The sequence below is a fragment of the Alosa sapidissima genome, chromosome 8 (assembly GCF_018492685.1).
Source record: "Alosa sapidissima isolate fAloSap1 chromosome 8, fAloSap1.pri, whole genome shotgun sequence".
NCBI classification, from domain to species: Eukaryota; Metazoa; Chordata; class Actinopteri; order Clupeiformes; family Clupeidae; genus Alosa; species Alosa sapidissima.
The window spans coordinates 8,345,516-8,367,935 of NC_055964.1; the positions used below are offsets into that span (position 1 = coordinate 8,345,516).

The 22,420-nt window shown below is 48.2% G+C and overlaps 1 protein-coding gene across 4 annotated transcripts in view; it reads right to left on the minus strand.

Moving 5' to 3' along the window:
- Window positions 1–22,420, minus strand: part of tnc (tenascin C) — a 69,972-nt gene that overhangs the window by 12,828 nt on the left and 34,724 nt on the right. For 3 of the 4 annotated variants that reach the window (XM_042101569.1, XM_042101570.1, XM_042101568.1), the window contains exons 2-11: window positions 15,060–15,642; window positions 13,553–14,773; window positions 12,923–13,186; window positions 11,905–12,020; window positions 10,765–10,918; window positions 8,434–8,703; window positions 7,657–7,842; window positions 5,607–5,696; window positions 4,852–5,115; window positions 1,596–1,868 (exon numbers count right to left, since the gene is read on the minus strand). In XM_042101569.1, coding sequence (XP_041957503.1) covers window positions 1,596–1,868; window positions 4,852–5,115; window positions 5,607–5,696; window positions 7,657–7,842; window positions 8,434–8,703; window positions 10,765–10,918; window positions 11,905–12,020; window positions 12,923–13,186; window positions 13,553–14,773; window positions 15,060–15,552 — 3,331 coding nt within the window. In that variant the 5' untranslated portion in view covers window positions 15,553–15,642. The remainder of the gene's footprint in view (window positions 1–1,595; window positions 1,869–4,851; window positions 5,116–5,606; window positions 5,697–7,656; window positions 7,843–8,433; window positions 8,704–10,764; window positions 10,919–11,904; window positions 12,021–12,922; window positions 13,187–13,552; window positions 14,774–15,059; window positions 15,643–22,420) is intronic. The other variant, XM_042101571.1, reaches the window with a different exon arrangement.

The window sequence follows — 22,420 nt, forward strand, 5'->3', positions numbered from 1 at the left end:
ACAAAGAGCCGTCTGTTGTTGGCCATGGGACAAGGCGCCAGCTAACCTGCTGAACCAGGCCAGGCTCCTCAGGCAGAGGGAACAGCTCAGTATGTAATAACGCTGCAATAACGTTCAACGCAGAGCGCCACTGATATGTGTTATTACTGCTCTAATCTCATCACATGCATTACCCCCAACTCTATGTTCCTTGTTGCTTTTTTCCCCTGCCATCTTAGATTTTATTCTGTGTCCTCAGCTGGTTTTGATGAGGAACAATTGCCCTTGTAGGCACACGGTAGGTTTTTTACTGCAGTACTCTACTCTGCTGGATGGCTTACTCACCCGCCTCTCACTTTGTAGACTGTAGCCATACATACTTTTCCATGCACTCGGGGTTTACAGTAGGAACTGGGACAGGGCTCGTTCCTGCACTGGTTACTGAGAGTCTGTGCCTATTAGCATGCAGGGTCGATGGCTGTGGCCCCAGCAGTCTCTGGGCTGACAAATGCCAAGAAAATGTGTGAATGTGAGTCGGAGAATGAGGAGCGGCCTGGAGGTTGGACGCTGGACGCTGGGCGTGCATACTGACGAGAACCCCAACAAGAAATGACAAAAACTCCTCGGGGTCACTTCCCTCCCAACGGTCCACACAAGGCCGTGTCCTTTTCGTAATGTTATTAGGGGAAGGGTCCAGTGCTATATATATATATATATATACACAGTATACACAAAGTAAAGCACTGCCAAAAGAATACTTGACTGAGTAATGACTGAAGAAGAAAGTAACTTGGAATTTGTACATCACAATATAATTTCAGTCACTGTAGAATGTCAGAATATTGTGATGTTTGCCAGTTTTATATGCCACAGATGATTCTAAATGTTTGTTGAAAGCTTTGTGTTTGATTTAACACAGGTATAGTGTATTCTTCTTCTGTGTTTGTGTGTGTGTGTGTGTGTGTGTGTGTGTGTGTGTTTGGTGTTTATATCTTTTCTCAGATGCTCTGTCTAAAACGGCATTTACTTACAAATCCTTAATCAGGTGAATTGATTTGTTTGCCAAGTCAATGGCTACACCTGCAGTCTCTTTGTAAGAGAGAGAATGTACAGCCGTTGTAACGTGAACCTGTTGGCCCAGGTGTTTTTTTTTTATAATGATAGCATGTCTCAACAGGCAGATGGATAGACAGGGCAAGGCAGAGCTTCTCTGACGTTAGCAGCAGAGCAACAACAGCTTCTCAAAAGGAGAAGGTCATATATTTTCCCTCCTCTTTCAAGCTTTATCCTGTTTCCAAGGTGATCTCTGCAAAGTAGGGTTATAAATATTACGGGCACTGGAAGGTATGGTGGAAAATACTAACAGAACAGGATGGATAGGATACTTAGCCACATACCGCTAGTGCAGATGTGCGGGGTTAGCTGCTAATATTTCCATGCAACATGCTGTGAGTGTCTTAAGAGCAGCATTGACCCAACAGTGGCAGTGAAAGGAAACACAGCTCAAGTATTAGAGCTGAGATTTGTGGAAAGCAGAGCTATGACGAAAGCAAAGACGAGAAAGAAAGCAAGAAAGAGACAGGTAAAGTGACGAACGGCTCAGTGAGCGTTTGTACCTGTAGTGGTCTCGGCAAAGACAGGCTCTAGGAGAACGCCATTATGGAGGCCATAGAGGACAACCTTATACAAGGTGTCCGGAAGCAGGCCGCTGAAGGCCTGGCTGGATACGTCGCCCAGCACGGTGAGGTTGTGCGTGTCCTCACCGCCCTCGGACTCGACCTCAATCAGAAAGCTGTCAAAGGCGCCGCGCTCCATAGTCCAGGACACCAGGAAGCTGTCCCATGACACGTCGGAGACAGTGACACTGCCCACTTGGGGCTTCTTCTCGTCTGGATGACAAACACATCAACATGGCATTAACGAGACAGGAAATGGTCAACAAACATTGGGAGGATGAAGACAAGACATGACGGAAAGAGGACAGGGGTCATTTTGACAAGGGTTTTTTTTCGAGACGTTTGACGAGGTTCTTTCTCATTCTTCTCTTTTGAAGATCCTTGACTTGGATCCGCTGGACGAAGGCCCATAACGTCTGTGGTCACTTTTGTTTCAAAAATAAATAAATGTATAATTAATGTAAATGACAGAACATGCATTTGATTCAGTGGAGCTTACACATAAACAAAAACAGACAAACAAAAAAACAAGAAGAGTATGCAATTCTGAGAAACCATAGAACATATTGTTCAGATGTCCAAAATTCTTGCAGTGGAATCCTGAGAACCTGTATGATCCAAGAACATGACTGGAAACTCCTCCGCTTAATCCCCCCACCCCAAAAGCCCAACACCTTCAGTTCAGTTTAATACCTTCCAGTTGCTTTTACACAACCAAAGCAAACAAACCCCTCCATGCCAATACCCCAAATGCCCTTTACAGCCATAAAGGAGTAGGCTGTACAGTAAAGCAAACAATGCCTCCATGCAAGGGCCATTAGCGTCATGCATACACCTGACTCAGTCTTTGCTGAGGCAGCTTGCCGATTAATGGCTCTGAGCGAGCCATTAACTCCTGAAGGTCCCGTGTAGCCCGCCGGAGCAGAAGTACACGGGCACGCTTCACTCACGCACACACACAACAGCACACAATACAACGCAACGCAACGCAAGCCATGCAGGAGCGCTGAGCATCCTGTAATTGGATGCCATTGTGCGGTGTCAGCACTCGGGATGCGAGGCAGGCCAGGTAGTAAGAGAGAGCGAGCGAGCGGGCCTCGGGATGCACTAAACAGGCGGCCATTATCTCCTAACCCGACACACTCGCTGTGTAGTGGGTGGAAAAATGGAGCCGCAAATGGAATGAGGGAAGGAAGGAAGGAATGAATGAGTGAATGAATAAAAGGGTGGAGTGATAGAGTGATGGAGGGTGGGATGATGGGAGCAGTGCCAGTGGCAGCTTTTGGCAGCGTCTTAGAGGAGTGAGAGAGAGAGAGAGGAAGAGAGAGAGAGAGAAAGAGAGAGGAAGAGAGAGAGGAAGAGAGAGAGAGAGAAAGAGAGAGAGAGGAGCTTTTTCACGATTCGGAAGAAGTGCCATTAATTCACCCAGGGGATTGTTGAAGTAGTGGCCATTATCATTCTCATCATAAAACAGACACCATCATCATTATCATCATTTATGATGTTCAGATGTAGGTGGCAATGAAGCTTGTCTAACCTGTCTAGTTGGTACAGTGGAATTTAAAAGTTAAAGAAAAGATAGTATTCCATTTTTGGACTGAGGTTTGAAAGAGATGGGATCAATTTATTGTTAAGAGTTGATAGGGGTTTTCCTCTCAAACAGCAAAAATGCTCCTCAGCTGAAAGTTTGGGCTGGTCAGTGTTACAGGAAAATGGTCACAGTGATTATGAGTGATGTGCTTTTATTGTGAAGCATTCAGTAACTTGACCCATTCATGCACACGGGTGGTTTCCCTATCATGCAATGTCTTTTGCTCTACTACACTTATGGTAGGAGCTTTTCCATGCAACACTTCTCTTTTCCAAAGCCTATCCACCACAGAAAAAGACACACTGGAAAAAGCAAACAATTCCACCACCAAACAATATTTGCTTCTTGACCACTTCTTTGCATTGGTTTCGGCTGCTTTCTTTATGAGACACATATTTCTATAAAAAAAATTCTCAATTTCTTTTTTCAACAAAAGGCCATACACCCTTTATTGACTCACTCCAATGGGGGTTTCCAAACACTTGAACTCAAAAAGTCATGTAATCCCCTGCACGCAGCCACCCGATTCTTGCGATATATAAGTGAGGCTGGATCCCCCACCCTTAGCCCCTTCCCCACCCCCCTCCTCTTACCAATCCCCTTTTATAAGCCGGCTGTGGTGAGCGCTGCCTGTTTGTCCTACGTGTCTGGAAATGATAATGGCAGCAGAAATGAATGCGGTGGATTATGGCACTGCCGATCGGGCTGAGACAATGTCGTAACAGGGCCCTCAGCATGGGGCCTATTTATCAAATCGCCCCACAGTTCATCGTGGTCAAATCGCACAAAACCAGAGGGGAGCGCACTCACTCCTGACAATTATCACATGAATGAGCTTTGTTGCGGAGCCCCGGCCCAACTCATTCCCCTCTTCCTCCCTTCCCCACCGCAGAGAGCGCACGGCCTTTATGAGAGGCCATTTTTATTCGTCGCCCCACCAGCTCGCCCCCCTCCCATGTCATATCAATTTTTGCCCACGGCAGTACAGTTAATGACTTGCCCCTGTTGCATAACTCCTGAATGTTCTTTAGGAAATGTTTGCCTTGGAAGTTTAAGCAGAACCCCCTAACCGCAGGGCTCCGTGAAAGAAAGGAAGGGGTGGGGGGTGGGGGGGGGGGGGGGGGGTGATAGAATGCCATAATCATCTTATTTGTCTTTCCCCTTGTTTCTTTAAGAAGTAAAATAAACCCACATGCACCAAATGAGCGTTGGAGGGAGAAGCTGAAAAAATATCGGAGTAACAATGAATCCAATTCATGGCTGACTTTGGCCTTGGCGCGCAGGGTCCAGAGCTGCCAGCTTGTGGGCACTGCTGAAAAAGTGCCCCCAGTCGAAACAATAACCACTTTTTAAAAAAAGAGCTCAACTCCGGCATGTTTAAATCGAGTTAGAAATATGATATAGTCTTTATCCAGTGTGCATGATGAACAGTGGGCAGACTCCAGAACATGACTTGCATGATCTGAGTCCCTGGCAGCTTAAAATGAACCCGAGACATGAGCAGCAATAGCATGCGGCCGGGGGGGGGGGGGGGGGGACACACACACACACACACCATAAACACATTTAGAAGTTCGGACACTTTCTGGGATGGCTTTGACTGACCGGTGGAGGCGGTGATGGTTGTGGGGGCGCTCTTCCTCCTGGCTCTCTCTGCCACCAGGGTGATGGTGTACGCCATGCCAGGCGTCAGGTTGACCAGTGTGTGGGTGTTGGCGCCACCGGGCACCTCCACCTCGGCACGCCGGCCCTCGGCCGACACGAACACCATGCGGTAGATGTCGATCTTGGCCACGGGTTTGGTCCAGACCAGGAGCAGCGTGGTCTCGGTGGCCTCGCTCACCTCCAGGTCCTTTGGAGCGTCCAGATCTAAGAGGACGGAGACGACAAATGAAACAGGCTTGTCCATCACTGTAGTTCAGCCCTCAAAAAGAATTGTTCATTTGAATGTCTCCATCAAATCCCGTCCTAACAAATGACCAAGGGAACAGGGGGACAGCACCGAGACACAGGGACAGGGAAACCAGAGGTGGGTTCAAAGTCGCAAAAGGCGAACGTTTGTAAACATTTGAGGAGGTTTTTCTCCGCAAACATGTTGGGAGCTGGACAGAGAGTTAATGTTAACTATTAATGTTTACACAAAATCATTTAAATGTATCTGTTCAGACAAACATGTTCGCTACGAACATTCGCCTCTGTTCAAGGAATTTGAATGCACCTCTGGTTGAAAATAAGACTGTCCAAGACAAGTTGATGGCGTCTGTCTGCAGACTTCACATTCACGTTTTGAGTCTAATGAAGGTTTTTCCAAGTCTTATGACAAAACATACTACGGTCTGTGAAATGAAAAGTAGTCTCACCAGTCACTGCATTAGTTGTTGTGGGCAAGCTCTCGCGTTCATCCTTGACAGCGGTCACCCCCATACCATACTCAGTTCCTGGCCTCAAGCCTGAAGAAAGAAAGGACAGAAATAGAGCTTTGGCTGTTGAAAAGTTCTCAATGTTCTCGGTTCTGAGCTCAAGAAGGCTTCTTGACACGCGGTTCTGAGTTACTGGATACGTAAAGAAAACACTGGGGCCACTTATTTGCAAGTCTATGTGCAGTCTCCTGCAGTGGCGGACCTCAGGCTTACTGGCTTTGATGCGGGGACCACTGCAGCTCCACTGTGTGTGACGAGGACGCGCCACAGGCCAAACACAATATTTTGCCACACCACAAGAGACGCTAATAGCACGGACACCCCACGATGATGGAGCATCCATCCAAACACCAACCCCCCCACACACACACAAACACACGTACACATTTAAACACCCCCCCCCCCCCCCCCCCCGACACACACACAAACACACGTACACATTTAAACACCCCCCCCCCCCCCCGACACACACACACACACATGCACACACATTCAAATGCCACACACACACACACACACACACACACACACACACACACAGGACTCCGCCAGCAATGAGGAGGTCAGTGCTGAGGAGTGCTGCAGCATGAAATGACACCTAATGTAGAGGAAACCCATTATCAATAAAATCACATGCGTGACAGCAATTACAGATAAGCACTGTAGGGCGAGAGAGAGAAAACACAGTTGTGTGGCTTGTGTCTGCGGAGCCGTTTGCCATACAAACCCAGTGCCTTAGTGAAGGAGAATGGGCCGCCCCGGGGACAAAGGACTGGGACAGACAAAGAATCTATTACGCCGCGTGAATATATTTCATCCAGGGCCAGCTAATCCTTGCATGCAGTGGAACATGGTTGAGAGAAGGGAGACTGCCTAAAGGCAGGGGACATAATGGGAGTGGTGGAGAGGGGCTGAGAAATGGGGAGAGGGAGGGAGAGACTGAGAGAGAGAGAGAGAGAGAGAGAAAGAGAGAGAGAGAGAGAGAGAAGGAGAGAAGGAGAGAGCGAGAGAGAGACAGAGGGCGAAGGAGAAAGAGAGAGACACAGAGGGCGAGAGAGAGAGAGAAAGAGAGAGAGATACAGAGGGTGAGAGAGAGAGAGAGAGAGAGAAAGAGAGAGCGAGAGAGAGACAGAGGGCGAGAGAGAAAGAGAAAGAGAGAGAGATACAGAGGGTGAGAGAGAGAGAGAAAGAGAGAGAGACAGAGAGAGAGAGAGAGAGAGAGAGAGAAACCAGCTTGGCCCCTCTGGTTTGACTAGGATATTCACATTGAAACAAGTGGCAGTGTGATGTCATTTAAGGCTTGAATGCAGAGTCCCTCCGGACGTTTTCTAATAAAGCGGAGGCTTTGTGGTCAGGCAAACGATTTTGCGACACATAAACAAAAGACAGCCCATTTCAAAATAAGGCTATTGAATATACTAGTGAAAATTTAGGGAGGCCGTCAAACTGCTTAGGCAAAATGCTTGGCAGAGGAGGACTTTACATTGAATTATTCCCATTCAACTTGAACAAAGAGGTAATAGATGCTCTTAAGCTGCTTTCTCGGAAAGCGATCTTCTTTGATAGCGTTAATGGAAAGCAAAGCAATTTTGCCCCACGTGCTAATGAGCTGGAATTATGAGCGCCACAACAAACATTATAACGTATTAGCATCACACTGCTAACACATTTAATGGCCTCTTGTACATGGCCAAGGGCAGATGAAATGAACAGGAAGAACAGTCAAGTATGTGTTTGTGATTAACTCTGAACTCACTCACTCACTCACTAACTCTCTCTCTCTCTCTCTCTCACACGCACACATACACACACTCACAAATGCACAGACACACACACACACAATTCACACTTCTTTTTCCCCCCTGATTCCTGGCAGCTTCCGCACTCTGTTCACTGGGGCGCTGCCACCTGCTGTTGTGGCTGGTCTTTGATGTGCGATGTGGTGCGGGGGGTGGGGGGTGGGTGGTTGGGTGCGGGGTGGGGGCCTCACCCGTAAGCTTGGCCTGGGTGGTGTCCTGCTGCCCGGCAGGGAAAACCGTCTCTCCATGCTCGCCACCGGACAGCGGGCCGTACTTGACGCGGTAACTGAGCACCTTGGCCCGGCTGTTGGTCCACTCCAGGGTGATGCTCTTATCAGTCAGCTCCAGCGTCTGCAGGTCTTTCGGGGCATCCAGATCTGGAATGCATCAACACAACAGCTCAGCTTTTTTTGGGGTGTTGTTTTCTGCAGATGTAGATCTTCCTGCTGTTGTGTGTGTGGTCCCCCCCAACCAAGGTTGCTAGAGGGATACCTGGTAAACGCTTCCTCATGAGCACCGTGAAACAATCATGTACATCCTGGACATGCTTGCATCTCAAGAAGGGAGTAATTGCCTCTATTTACCCAGGGTACAGTAATAACACTGCTGCATTTTTTGACCAATCCATGTTACAATTCCTGACAAGGATTCAGCTTTCTTCCTGTACTTTAGAGTAATAAGAACATTACCGTAATAGTTGTCCAATAATGACCCTATTACCTTAATAACACCTTTATAGATGTGTCAAACTGTACTAATGCTTTAATAGTGATTTAATGATGCTTTAATAGTGGCTAATTATTAACTCTAAGAGGCTCTGAACTAAAATATGGCCTTAATAAGGCCTACTGTGTATAGAATCTGTTCCTAGAGGGTTTCCGGCTGAAACGTTCAAAACCAGTTTGTTTGCGCAGTTGAAGCGGTCTATAGAGTGATTCGGAGCTTTGTGACCACGCTGTTAGACTCACCTGTGACGAAGGTCTCGTAGACAGGAACGCTGGTGACCTCTCCTCGCTTGGCCATGAGGCCAACCTCGTACTCGGTGTCGGGGTGCAGGTCGCTCAGGTGGTGCTGCGTGTCCGAGGAGGAGAGCTCCACGGTGTTGCGGTCGGACGGGTCCTCGCTGGGCCCGTAGGAGATGGACACGCCGTCCACCTGAGACACGGGCTGGAACCAGGTGATTAGGGCGGCGGTGTCGGTCACGTCGCGCACATCCACCTGGCTGGGGGAGTCGATCTCTGCAGAGGACAGGCGGGGGTGAGAGCCACAAAGACACAGAGAGAGAGAGAGACAGAGAGAGACAGAGAGAGAGAGAGAGAGAGGGAGAGATGTATGGAGAGGGAGGTGAGAGAGAAAAGAGTGAGAGAAATAAAGTGGGTTGTGAGACAGATAGTAAAAGTGTAAAAGTGCACATAAAAAGAAAAGAGAGGGAGAGAGGGAAAAGAGGAACAGCAATAAAGAGAGAGAGACAGAGTATGTGGAAGATATCACTGAGAATATGGAAGACATTAAAAAACAGTGAGAGTTATCACTGCCACACTGCCTGAAATGACTTTCTGAACTTTCTCTTCCCTTTGAAATTAATATTCATTCTACCGCTGATGGTTTCCACCTCGGGATTCTTTGCTTTGGGAATTATCAGTCTGAGCACACATGAGATCATTATAAAAACTCTCCCTAGACTGTGTATTCTGAGTGTCTAGAAGGCTCGTACTCAGGGGAGGGGAAATTGGTTTGTCACACGCGGCAACTGCTGAGAGGTCGTCCTTCTGTGAGCACAAGATAAAGCGCCAAATCTGCATTTGTGCGCTTCAAGCAGCTTTGCCTGAGAGTGAGGTCCCAGCATTGGGAAGATCTTGAAGGGATGAAGTGCTCTTACCACCAATGGCATGGGGGGGCCTCCCCATAGCTAGCACCTACTTAGCGCTGTCAGAACGTGCAACCTCCACGCCTCATACCACAAGTGCTCTGCTGGTGGAACGGGTCTACGGAGGCCTATGGAGAACAGTGTGAACGGTATGGATTTAGCCACCGGTTCCCCCAGCTCTGCATGCGTGCAACATTAGCCTGTCATAGCGTTCAGGTTACCAGAAGCTTTGGGCCCTCCTGGTGCTCATAAATCCATAGCTGCTTCTCTCTCTGCATTAAACCCGATCTGGAATTCACAGACCCAGCAGAAATCAGAGGGGGTGTGTGTGTTGGGAGGTTGGTGGCGAATGAAAAGGAAATGTCAGGTAGCTAATGGCTTTTCCACATATGGATTTTGTTTATGCTGGCGCAGGAGGCGGCCATTTTGCAAGCCGTAAATAAGAAGGGGAGAGCCTGCGACCCGGCGACCGTATGCAGCCAGGCAATAAAGATTTTCACAAAACCATGAGAGAGCGGAACTTTGGCTCCCCGACTGAGGGCTTTATTATACCAGAGTCTATTGAAACGAAGTGAGGAAAACAGTGTTCGCATTCTGGAAGATGACTTGCCAAAACGCAGATGTCGAACATTTTCACTTTCATAATGCCCTTCTCAGCCATTGAAATAGGCTTCTGTTTGGACTGTAACCTTTTATCTGATTGCCTGCCCAAAGGGCCTGCTTAGTTTCTGACAATAGACTGAACTAGCCTATTATCATAGCCAATTCAAGCCAGCTGTGTGGTGTGGATCTGAAATGTCAGCCGTTGTTAGCCAGAGCACAGAACAGCCCTTCAAAAATGATTAACGTTAGAACAGGGCAACCTCTCACATTCGGCTTTTTATTGCTTCCTGTAAGTCAAGAATCACCCCCATAAAGGGTAATGAGATTATTTTTAATGAAAGGGAGCTGGAAGAGACATTTTACAAAGCCCTGACAAATAACACCAGTGACAGGTGTGAAACTTCCAACATTTGCTCAAGAGAGACAGTCACAGAAGAGAGGAGAGGAGACCAGAAGGAAAAGAAGAAAAGCAAAAAGGGGGAAGGGTGGCAGCTTCAGAGCCTCAGGATAATGATGTTACATTTAATGCTGGTTTTACTGGCTTAAAGATAGTTATGACACCTGTGCCAACACAGGAAGTCATCAACTCTAACAATAATTGGATTTATAATAATAGTTCTGTCTGATTCCTTAACCCCATCATACCTTCTTTCTTTCTTTCTTTCTTTCATTCTTTCTTTCTTTCTTTCTCTCCCTATTTCTTTCTTCTTTTATTTCTTTCTCCCTTCCTTCCTTTCTTTCTGTTTTTCCTCTCTCTCCCTTCCTTTCTGTCTTTCAACAACAGGTCCTAAAATTGGCTACAGGTTAATAGCTCAGAACAACTGCTTACTTGTGAAGAAGTTCTTAGTGGCGGGGGGTCCGCGAGTGTTGTTCTTCACCACCTGCAGCTTGACTTCGTACTCCTGGCCCGGCCCCAGACCAGACTGCTCAAAGGTGGTCTCAGGCGGGCTCAGCTCATTCAGAATCTCCCCATTTTCCTCTTTCTGTCATCAAAGGCACAGCACAGAACCCATTGTCAACAGTGATTGAAGGCATTGTACACATTGTTTATGTCCGTCAAGAAAAGCGGAGGCCGACACTTGAGAGTTGGCCACCACAGGTCAGTGTTGTGCGTTGCACCAAGGTTTCTGAGGGCTGACATCTTTGAGGAGGTGCCAGTGAAAAGAGACACAAAGTTGCCAAGAGAAAGACACAATTGTTGCCAAAGGAACTAAGCTTGGTTCAATGTCCACTGTGTGAAAGCAATGAGATATAAAGTAAAACGTCCACTTAAACGTCCACCAAAAAATAATTGACATCATCTGAATTCTATGTGTTTTCTTATTTTACCTTACTAAAAGCTTACACTTGGTATATTGCTGGCTGGGCTTAATAGCATTTCTGACAGGATGAAAGTTGAATGAAATGGACGGTTGGATTATCTCATCATGGAATACTGACAGTTCAATTTGGTGATTCAAGTGACACTTCTGGCAGTGTCAGGGGAGTGGTAACTGGCTTTCATTGTTTGGCATACATTTTCTAAAGGAGCAAAGGGGCACCTAATCGTTTTTGAAAGAGTTGTGGATGGAGATGTGTGTGTGGGTGTGTGTTTTCTATGGAGGTGGTGGTTTAGATCCAGTGCACATGTTCTGACAGAACCACTTTCTTTTAGCTCCCAAAGCCCCAAGAGAAAACCTCCTGTGGCACTAAGTCACTACAGCCATCGCCAGACGAATCAGACGAGGGCTATTTCCCATGTCCCATTAAACTATACGCTTCCAGACAACAAGCCTTCACATATTGGCACGCCGTTGCCTTTTTCCCCCAGGATACGTGCACTTCTATCCCACAGACGCACAACGACTCATTACGGAGCCTTACAGTGAAGGGAGATTTTCATATCACATGTGCTGTTCCTCCTCAGCACAGATCCATGGCTGCCCGAGGGAAAGGGAGCGAGGAAGAAAGGTGAATCAAGTGGACTTACGGTGTTCCTGAAGATGAGGTTCCAGCTATCGAAGGGAATATTCAGGGGGTCCCACTCCACCTCCACAGAGGTTTCTCTGACTGATTTAAACTTCAGGCCTTCTGGCTGGGGAAGATCTGTCACAAGGAGAAGCTGCTGTAACTAAAACCGCATTTATCCAGCCACACAGTGTTTGTATGTGCAAATCCCCCCTGAGCCTAAAAAAGCCTAAAAGCACTTTCATTGATGTTTTTCTTGAAAGTGTTTCTAAGCTGAATTACGCTCAAATGTAATTTTCACCTGTTTTCACCCATAATTACATTTGACGCAGTCCTTGTATAAAAATTCTTAATTAACCTATTTTTCTCGTGACCTGGTAATTTACAGTGTAGTGCTAAATGCATACTTTAACATAATTACCCAGCGTTGCCCTGGAAGGCTACAGATAATGTATTTATTTGAATTTTTTTTTTTTTCAAGTTTGCTGCACCTCCCTGCCAGCCCCCCTCAACTGTATTCCCTTAACAACATCCCCACCCCCTCATCCTCATCCGAGAGCATGACTAATTAGTTGTTGTTGTCTTCGGGTAGTACTGACAGATGAAAGCAGGATTGCCACTGTTGCCATATGCTAGATCTTCTGGGTGGGGTGGGGGGGGCGGGGGGTTAGACCTCAGGCTCTGTGAACTGCCTTAAGCTAATGCCTGCTAATTGCACTATTTAAATAAATGAAATGGACTCTAAGTAATTGTTTGCAAAATACAATCCCAGATCAGCTTTCACCGTTCCTTATTTTTTACCGTAATCAATCAACCATGTAGTCATAGTGTATCGCTCAGAGATGGTATTACGCAGGTGTGGAGCAACTGGCCACTGCGCCATTACCATATTTGGGTCCATATGCCCTAAGGGTTCGAGTCTGATCTGGGTCACTTCCTGATCCCTCCCCATGTCTCTCTCCTGCTCACTTCCTGTCAATCTCTTCCTGGGCGCAATAAAGGCAAAAAAAGCCCAACAAATAAAAAAGAGATGGACTTACGCGTGGCTACTCTGGCACTGACGGGCAAGCTCATCTTGTTGTTGAAGACGGCGTAGACGCTGATGAGGTACTCGATGCCGGGCTCCAGCTCGCGGATGGTGGCCTGGCGCCTGTCTCCCGTCACGCGCATGTCCAGCTCCAGACCACCAGGCGCAGTGGGCACGTAGGTGACCAGGTACTCGGTCACGAGCATCTCATTCACCCAGGACACGTCCACTGTCTCTGGGTCCACCTCCACCACGGTCAGATCCTTCACTGGGCTGACTGTCGGAGGGATCACAGTACACCATGTTAAGATGTTGGCAGAATGAGGGATGAGGGATTATTACTTTGAAATGTTACATGAAAACTTGTTCAATCCTGGTTTGAGTTTACTCTAACAGAAGACAAAGGATAAATATTATCTTATGAAAATCAGCTCAGAGATCAGAAAGAATAAGAATGGAGGTTTGTCATGGAGACATTATGACCAATTGATGTTAGGCACTCTTGGTCTTTGATATTCATTGTAGTTACTCATACTTGTATGCACGTTTCTTTCTAAAATTAGACATTTATAACCTACTGTGTACCCTTTGATTAAATATCTGTACATTAACCAGAGACGATTGGAGGTGTGATGGTGCTTACTCTGAGAGCAGTCATTGCCGGTGAATCCCATGTCACAGATACAGATTCCATTCAGGCAGTGGCCCTGGTCATTGCAGTCGTCTGGGCAGGTGAGCACGGAGCAGTCGGCTCCAGCGAAGCCCTCGAAGCAGACGCACTTGCCATCAACGCAGTACCCGCGGTCCAAGCAGTTGTTGGGGCACATCTTCTCATTGCAGGATTCCCCGGTAAATCCTCGGTTGCAGACGCACTGGCCGTTCACGCAACGTCCGCGGTTGTTGCAGTTACTCGGACAGGTCAGCTCGTTGCAGTCTTTGCCTGTGTAGCCGGTGTGGCAGACGCACTTGCCATCCACACACTCCCCGCGGCCGTGGCAGTTGTTGGGGCACATCTTGACGCTGCAGTCCTCGCCGGTGTAGCCCTGCTTACACACACACTTGCCGCTGACGCAGCGGCCGAGGTTCATGCAGTTGTTGGGGCACGAGCGGTCCGAGCAGTCCTCGCCCTCCCATCCCACGTCGCATAGGCACTGGCCGTTGACACACTGGCCGCGGTTGTTGCAGTTGTCGGGGCAGGACAGGATTCCGCAGTCCTCTCCCTCGTAGCCGGGGTCGCAGATGCACCTGCCGTTGAAGCAGTGGCCCCTCTTGTGGCAGTCGTTGGGGCACGTGAGCTTGGAGCAGTCCTCGCCGCTGTATCCAGCGTGGCACACGCACTTACCGTTCAAGCACGTGCCCCGGTTGTTGCAGTTGCTCGGACACGTGAGCTCGCCGCAGTCGTCGCCGGTGAAGCCCTCGTCGCACTCGCAGGTGCCGTTGTTGCAGCGGCCGCGGTCGTAGCAGTCGTTGGGGCAGATGAGCTCGGAGCAGTCGAAGCCGGTCCAGGGCTCGTCGCACACGCACTCGTCGTCGACGCAGCGGCCCCGTCCCAGGCAGTTGTTGGGGCAGTTGGTCTGGGAGCAGTCGCGGCCGATGAAGCCCTCCTCGCAAACGCAGGAGCCCTCGATGCACTCGCCGTAGTCGCCGCAGTCCAACAGGCAGAGCTCCAGGCTGCAGTCGTCGCCCGAGTAGCCTTCGAAGCACTCGCACTTTCCGTCGACGCAGCGGCCCTGGTCCTGGCAGTCGTTGGGGCACTCGGACTCCGAGCAGTTGACGCCCTTCCAGCCGGGCTCACACACGCAGCCGCAGGTCTCCACGCTGTAGTTGCCGTGCCCACTGCAGTAGGGCCTGGTTGTGAGCTCTCCTGTGCGGCCAAAGAAAAGATGAGATCAAAGTCAGCCACCCACACGCTACATGACTCACCACCCAGACAATTAAACATTAGCAGGATGAGACCATCATGTCAACGAGCCGGTAACTGCAATGAGCCGGTAAGGTGACATGATCAAAGACCGTTAAACCTCACCGCAACCACTCCTTATTCTAGATCAAAGACCACTCTGACAAACCCAACACACCCTCCTTTTCTCTAGATCAAAGGAGTGCTGACGCAGGTGCTCCACCTTCCCCTAAAGAGGCCCGCTGCTCACCTGTCACCTGAGCTCCACAGCAGCCGGCTCCGCTGGAGCACTGCTCCCTCAGGCTGGAGACTTCCGCCTCCAGCAGCTCCAGGCGCTTCAGGAGGTCTTTCAGGTCGGGCAGGTGGCTGTCGCAGGCGCACGCCTGCTTGGGGATGTTGATGCGGTGGGTGAAGACGATCTGGTTCTCTCCGTCGACGGTGTGCTCGGTGTGCATGTCGGAGGGGAGCGGGGCGGTGAGGGCGGCGGGCCGGGGGAGTCTGACCTCCTCTCCGCCGGGCGACTCCAGATCCACGGAGCACAAGGAGCTGGACGGGACGTTGATGTTGTAGACGTGGTTGAAGACCACGGGCTGGTCGGGGTTCGGCAGGCTCGCGTTCTCGCGGGAGCTGGGGCTGAGGGTCTCTCGCCGGTGCCGGATGACTTTCCGCAGCAGGCCGGCGTGGGAGAGCTGCAGCAGAAGGGCCATAGAGGCAAAGCCCAGAAGCAGGCTTCGCATCCCCATGACAACCACCACTCTCTAGGACTCAGTTGGGTGAAAGACACTGGAGCAACTTACTACCAGTCCTTTAGCTGAAGACAATATCTTTGTACCCTGCAAAGCATAAGAACAGGAAATTAAGTTTAAATATGATCAGAAATTCAAATCCAATCACTAATCATTAAATCAATAACCCATAAGTGCATGATTACATGCTTAGTCTGTTTATTAAGACAGTGACTGCTTTTGCCCTTGTTAATCAGTATGAGTAAAAAGAAAACCCTGAAATACACTAGGGGGAATATGATAACAGCACACTGTCGCCCAATCCCTCCAAAAGCAATTAACTTTACACTGTTGCCTCAACAACTCAACGCATTATCTTGTTAGCATGACCCATTTCTAGTGCCCTCATCACAGCAAGGGACAGACAGTCAGAAGGCCACTGATGTCTCTCTCTTTCTCTCTCTCTTTCTCTCTCTCTCTCTCTCTCTCTTTCTCTTTTCCCCCTTTCTCTTTGTCAAAGGACAGACCCTGGCAGTGAAACGAGGTCTCGTGATGTCTGACCTTGCACTCAGCTCATTTTCCTCCTGTGTTTCTTGTGACAAAAGACTCGGAACCCACAGCAGGCAACACCTGGGCTGGAAGAACACCCCCCCCCCCCCCCTCTCCCCGCTAACCTGCCCCTGCTCCAGACAACAACCCAAGCTGACCATCTGCACAAGACCTTCCAGTGTGGCCGGGCCAAGGATCCAACTATTCCAAAAAGGTTCCAACAAAATACTGGCAAGATCAGCATTCTCTGACCACGCTGCTTCCACCAGCCAACACATTTCGATGGGCCACATGACCTATTTAACAAAGAGAAGTTTGGCTGCTTGTTTTTGTAACAGCCAGGAGACATGTTGTTTCTTTTAAGAGTTCTCCATGCTGGAACAGAAAGAGCTGGGGAAAATAGGCAGCCATAGAACACCTGATTTTTTTTTTCTTTGAAGTCTCTGTTCAGTGAAATATGTCAGTTACATAAAATGTAGATGTCTTTTTGTAGAAGGTCCAGAAAGACACTTGGCTATTACACCCATGATAACTCTGTATTGTAGAATTTGGAAGGCCCTAGTTAACAATGCTGATTTGAACATATTAATAATAATAATTAATTAATAATTTCACTAATTAAATGAATGACAGCTGTGTGTAATTAATTTATATACCTTACTGATAATTGATTATGCTACTAACAATTAAGGCTTTGTAACAAGTCCATTTACCATTAACCCATAACCCAAGCAACACCTAACCAACAACCCCCCCCCCCCCCCCCCCCCCCGCCCCACACACACACACCCTAATTGTATGAGGTTTTCATGGAGAGCATCATCACCATATCTCTAGCACCTGGGACCTGACCACACAAAGCCAGCACAAACAGACAATTAAAAGCCAGCAGTGACGGTGCACCATGGGGGTTATAAATCTCAGCCGGCCTCCGTGAGAGCCTCCAAGGCTGACGGTCAGTGACTCTGCCAGGTCATCTGCAGGTAATTTCCTGCGCTGGGACTGCGGGGACTTCTCAAACCAAACCCCCGGCTGGCTGACGTGTGATTAGCGGGGGCTTTGACAGATGAGCGGATGCAGGAGGGATCCCACGGCCTCTTCCACCCCCATCACCCGTCCCCCCTTCCCCCTCCTCCGCTCCTCTTGGCTCTACCCCCCCCCCCCCCCCTGCCCTCTGTCAGACAGACAGGGATGAACGCTCCCGTAATGGATGCGGCACAAGGGGTACTGAAGTGGCCGCCACTGCTGCTGTGGATGGGGACAGGGCTCTGGGAACACCCAGATCTGGAGTCTCAGGGGGGGCGGTGTTGAAGAGCAAACCAACCCCCCCCCATCCCCCACCCTCCCCTCTCTCCTCCCTCCTGAGTCGCCAGGCATCCCAAACTGGGGATTAAATCTGACAAAATAGCCAGAAAATTGCTTTGAGCCACTATGTGAGTTTTAGTTCTGGCCCAATGGCTGGCTTTTTCACTTTGCGGGCTGGCTTGTCTCCATGAGAATCTCACCAAAAAAAAAAAAGAGGGTTCAAGCACCATTTTGCGGAACCAGGGCCTGGTCTTTGTTCGGTCACTTAGAATAAACCCCCTGAACCCTCCAAACCGAGCAAAGTCATCACCAATCTGAATAAATCACCCAACAGAGCAGCGATGCCGAAATCAGCCCTGACGGAATCATTTAAAAGACAAAAAAAAAAAAGAAAAACAGAAACATATCTCTGATCCACTGGCCCACTCAGGGAAAGGCGATTTCAATATGCAAGAGGTGTGGGTGAGCAACAGCAGAGCACTAGACTGCCCCAACAGTGGCTCTTTCATCAGCCCGAAATCCCACAAAGCACCCCCGGTTTTTGGAGCCCTGTCAAGACATTGCTGCATCCAGGGCAATATGCTAATGAGGCTGGTTACTGGCACATTTAGATGGACTAGACACAATATGACTGAAGCTTTCTAATGCTCGGGGTTGTTTTTTTGTTTTTGTTTTCTTTTTAACTCACATTGTCGGGGCTCTCAGACTCACAGGCGAGCCAGTTGGCAGCCACACATCTGATGCGAGGAGAAACCTGCTGGCTCGCATATTTAGCACAAGCGATCTAAATTAGTCGCGTAGTTTTGTATGTGTGTGTCCTCCACTGCTGACTGCAGCAAGTAGCCTACGTTTATATAGCTGCCCCATACCGAGACCTGTGCTCAATTCTTTTATGAGATGTTAAATTTTGTCTGTCAGCAAGGTAATTCAGGCTGGGGCCAACTTGTGAATCAGAAAGTTTAACCAGTGAAAGATGTTATTAGGGAAAACATTACATGGGATGTTTGGTAAGCTTTGGAGCAGTGAAGCAATTAAACTTCCTGAGTTCTTTAAACAAGGCTTTTGACTTTGCTGTTGACTTTAAAACTCCATAATGTGTCCGTCACGGCAACACTGGCAGTTGCACATTTGTTCGTCTTGTTTCCGAACAGATAATGAATGAATCAAGATAACTAAATAAGAACCAAGAGTCAATCTTTTTTGTCCTGCAAATGCAATTATCCGTGGACCACTCGGTCTGTCACAACAGCCAATGAGCCAATTAGAAAACTTGTCAGACAGCTCTCGAAAAAGGGGAGGCTTAAACTGCCACTGGTCCTGTCACATGTACAAACTTGTCGATGGGAGAGGAAGGACCTTTGTCATCGGGGGCCATTTAATGAGGTGGGCCTTGTGCTTTCTTCCCTCAGACAAGGGGAACTTTGTCTGCCTGCTTCCCTGCATAGATTGCAGTCTCTGTGGTTTATTTGATGCGCTTATTGCACAAGTGGGAGGAGAATGCTTAGCCTCATTTTGTCTGCCTGTGAAGGTAAATGCCAAAGAGATAGCATACTGGAGTCTTAGAATTTGCATCTAAATGTTCTCGTCTCATACCTCAGCGACAGTGATTTTCAAGTCTTGGGCTCAGGAGACAACACCACCGTTTCTTGTTTATGATTCCTATTGTCAGTGATGACTTTTCCAGCATGTGTATTTTGAAATGTCCCACATCTAAGAGGCAAGATTTGCTTTGAATTGGCTCCGGAACATTCTTTCATGGCAGAGAAGAAGTTTTTCTGAAGACTTTTATGAAAGACGCAGACTTTTTACACATTTGTACACATCGTAAAATGATTGTTTTGAAAGGGATGAGTAGTACACATTGCCTAGAAACTCTTCAAATAAACTGTCATGTTTATATTAGCTTGTTTGTTTTTCAATTCCAGTCATTATTGTGAATCTATTTCTCTTTCTTCCACATTATGCAATCATTAGAATGGATCCACCATATTGTCATGGAATTAGCATGCAAAGAGGAGGAGCCATGATGTCTATTTCACAACCACAAACAACATGAATAATGGAACATGACAGCTCTCCCGACGCGCAAATACTGTAATATTCAATTAATGAGATCCCAGTATGCAAACAATATTGTAACACATTCGCTCTCTCTCTTTCTATCTCTCTCTCTCTCTCTCTCTCTCTCTCTCTCTCTCTCTCTTGCTCTCTGTCTGTCTGTCTCTCTGTCTCCCAGTAGAATTATCAAAGCTTGCCTAGTTTTGTAGGTCACCCATAACAGAAAAGCGTTTGCCTTCTCTGGGACACAGTCTTAATCTGGGTCGCCCAGCACTGCTGAATGAGCGGGCATTGTCTGGGGACTCTATTCACCTTGAGAGGTGCCATACAAATACTCCGGCAGTAACAGCAATGGCGCAAATGAAGTCAGTGGCAAAGAAGCAAGAAGAGCTCTGGCCAAATCTACAGAACAATACTGTATATATGTGCCACAGAAGTCCCCACTGGACCTGAGACAAGGCAGCATCCCTCAAAACCCTACAGTGACAAACACAGAGGACACTTGCCCTTTCTCATCATAGGATGTGCCATAGTGGAAGCTTTATGGTGGAGGTTGCTATTGACCAAAAAAAGGGGAAAAAACGAGATGATCTACAGATAAATCATCATTAAAGTGCTCCACAGGTAGAGGCGGGTCTACTTATCTCCATCTGCGAGTCGCGAGGTATCGACTGGCTAGCCTCCAAGGTCACCATCAGAGAGACGGAGCGCGCGAGAGAGAGAGAGAGTTGCTGAGGCCAGCACGGCGCTTTGAGGAGTCATAATCATCAAACACCAGAATGGACGTCTGCGACCACGGCGGCTCCATGCAGCCAGGCCCCGTCCACACGCGGCACAGGATCGATGGGTCAGCTAGCGACACTTGGTCATGTTATTGGATCGGCGGGGCGGGAAAAAAACAGGGTTTCTAAGTTATCACCCTCCAAGACAATACACACCGAGCAGTCAGGCAGTGTCTGCTGCAGAGCGCCTACGCTCAGTTATCCTCCCAGCCTCTATCTCCTGGCTGATCAATAGGAGATGGTATTGCGCTTTTGTCCATGCCAGTTCATCTTTTTTATGATCAGACAAAAAAAATAAAAATAAACTTTGACTCAAAAGCTTTGGGCTTCTGTTTTTCTTTCATAACCACAGGGACGAGGACATATTCATAGCACATGATCTGGCATGGTAACACTCGACTGCCCCCAAACAGGCCCTCCTCAGTCCACCCTCATGAATCTTCCCTTGGCTCCCCTGTTTTATTTGGCCGGCCTTCAGTTCAAAAGCAGCTCATGTATGGCCCCCGTTAGGGTTCAGCGATCAAACAAATGTCTCCAACGATTGAACCGAATGTTTTATTTCCATCATAAGGAGAACATGGAGAGCATCTGGGCAGCACAAAAGCTTCTCAAATGCCACTCAGCATGACACTTGACCTCGAATGTCATCCTTGGCATTTCACTTCAGTGGCAGCAGGTGCAAATCTTCCCAACACTACCTTTTCCTGTTTGACAGTGTAATGCTTTGCATGCCAATCATGCCAAGCAAATTGTTTAATTTCACTTATCCTAATGCATACCAAACGGAGGCCTGATTTCATTACAACTCCATGAGCTAAACACATTTTAACAGCTCTCTCATCTCAGATATTCAAATAGCATGAGTGACAGACTACACACAGAGTTTTTCTTCCTCATGATAAGGCAGGCATACGGTTACATAGAGAGGCAAAACGACAGGGCTTCTTTTTTTCCTACTGAAAAGGCCGGGTTCCGTGACAATTGAGCCCCATTTCTGGGTTCTGTAATGATGCTGGAGGATCTGATGGCACCGATAGAGAGTTAGTGTGTGTGGGGCCGATAAGGCTAACTGGGGGGTGTGGTGCGGGGAGGGAGGGGGTCTCTGATAGCTGCCCCCCCCCCCACCACTGCTTCCATGTGCGCTTGGGTACGCTGACATTGCTGCAGGTGATTCCCGCTGACTTGACCGGGGGAAAGTTGAAGTGTGTGGCATATGGCTCATGTGATACTCGGAGCTGGTGAGAAATCGAGAGAAAAAGAAAACCCTTTATATTATTCATGCCCTTCCAAACTAAAATGAATTGCGAAGTGTGCCGCTGTTTAAGTATTAAGTGACATAAGTGCTGAGTATGTGAGTATCTCCAGTTCGGTCCAGCTGGACACATTTGCTGTTCTCAGACTCGTTTTACACCCCGAACTCTGGTGACCTGGTGTTTATTAGTCTGACCTCAGCTGCCTTCACAACAGCCGTCTCATGTCTCCTCGCCTCTTTACAAGCGTCCCAACCAACTATTTCAGCACTCCATTGTAACAACAAAACCCTCCACACAAAGACCCCATTTCTCCTCTTTTTTGTCATTCGGTTGTTTTTTTGTTTGTTTGTTTTTTTTTACGACGTGGTCACCAACAATAAAAATGAAGTTTCAGGTTGCTTTTCTTTGGCTGCCATGTGCGGAGATGGCTCTGTGTAAGTATTCCGGTGAGCAACAAAGGCACATCCAGGCGAAGCTTGCTCACGTTACAAGCGCCGTCCAGCCCAGGTAATCAAATCTACCAGCCAGGTGAGCACGGTAGAGTGGCACCTAACACTCGCCCGGAGGGCTTTTGTTCCCCAGCATGCGCGCGCGTGTTGATTAGCAGTCTTTAAATGGCTGTTGGCGGCCACTGAGGACATGAATCCACTTTAGCCAGCATCTTGGAACCGGGGCCAATGCCTCAACGCTTGCCCTCGTGCCAGAGTAATGATCTATTCACCCGCCTTGCCTGCTTCAACACAGATGGGGGACAGTGATGCAATTTCATGTTTGTTTAGGCAAGGAAACTAGATATTAGTGATGGCAGACTAATTGAGCTTGGTTTTCTTTTCTCTCGTCTGGTTCTTTTCATGGAAAAGCTATCAGATGTGGTATGTGAAGCTACTGTGAGTTCTGGTACTCCTTGGCTTATGGTCTTTGCACCAAAGCAGTAAATCC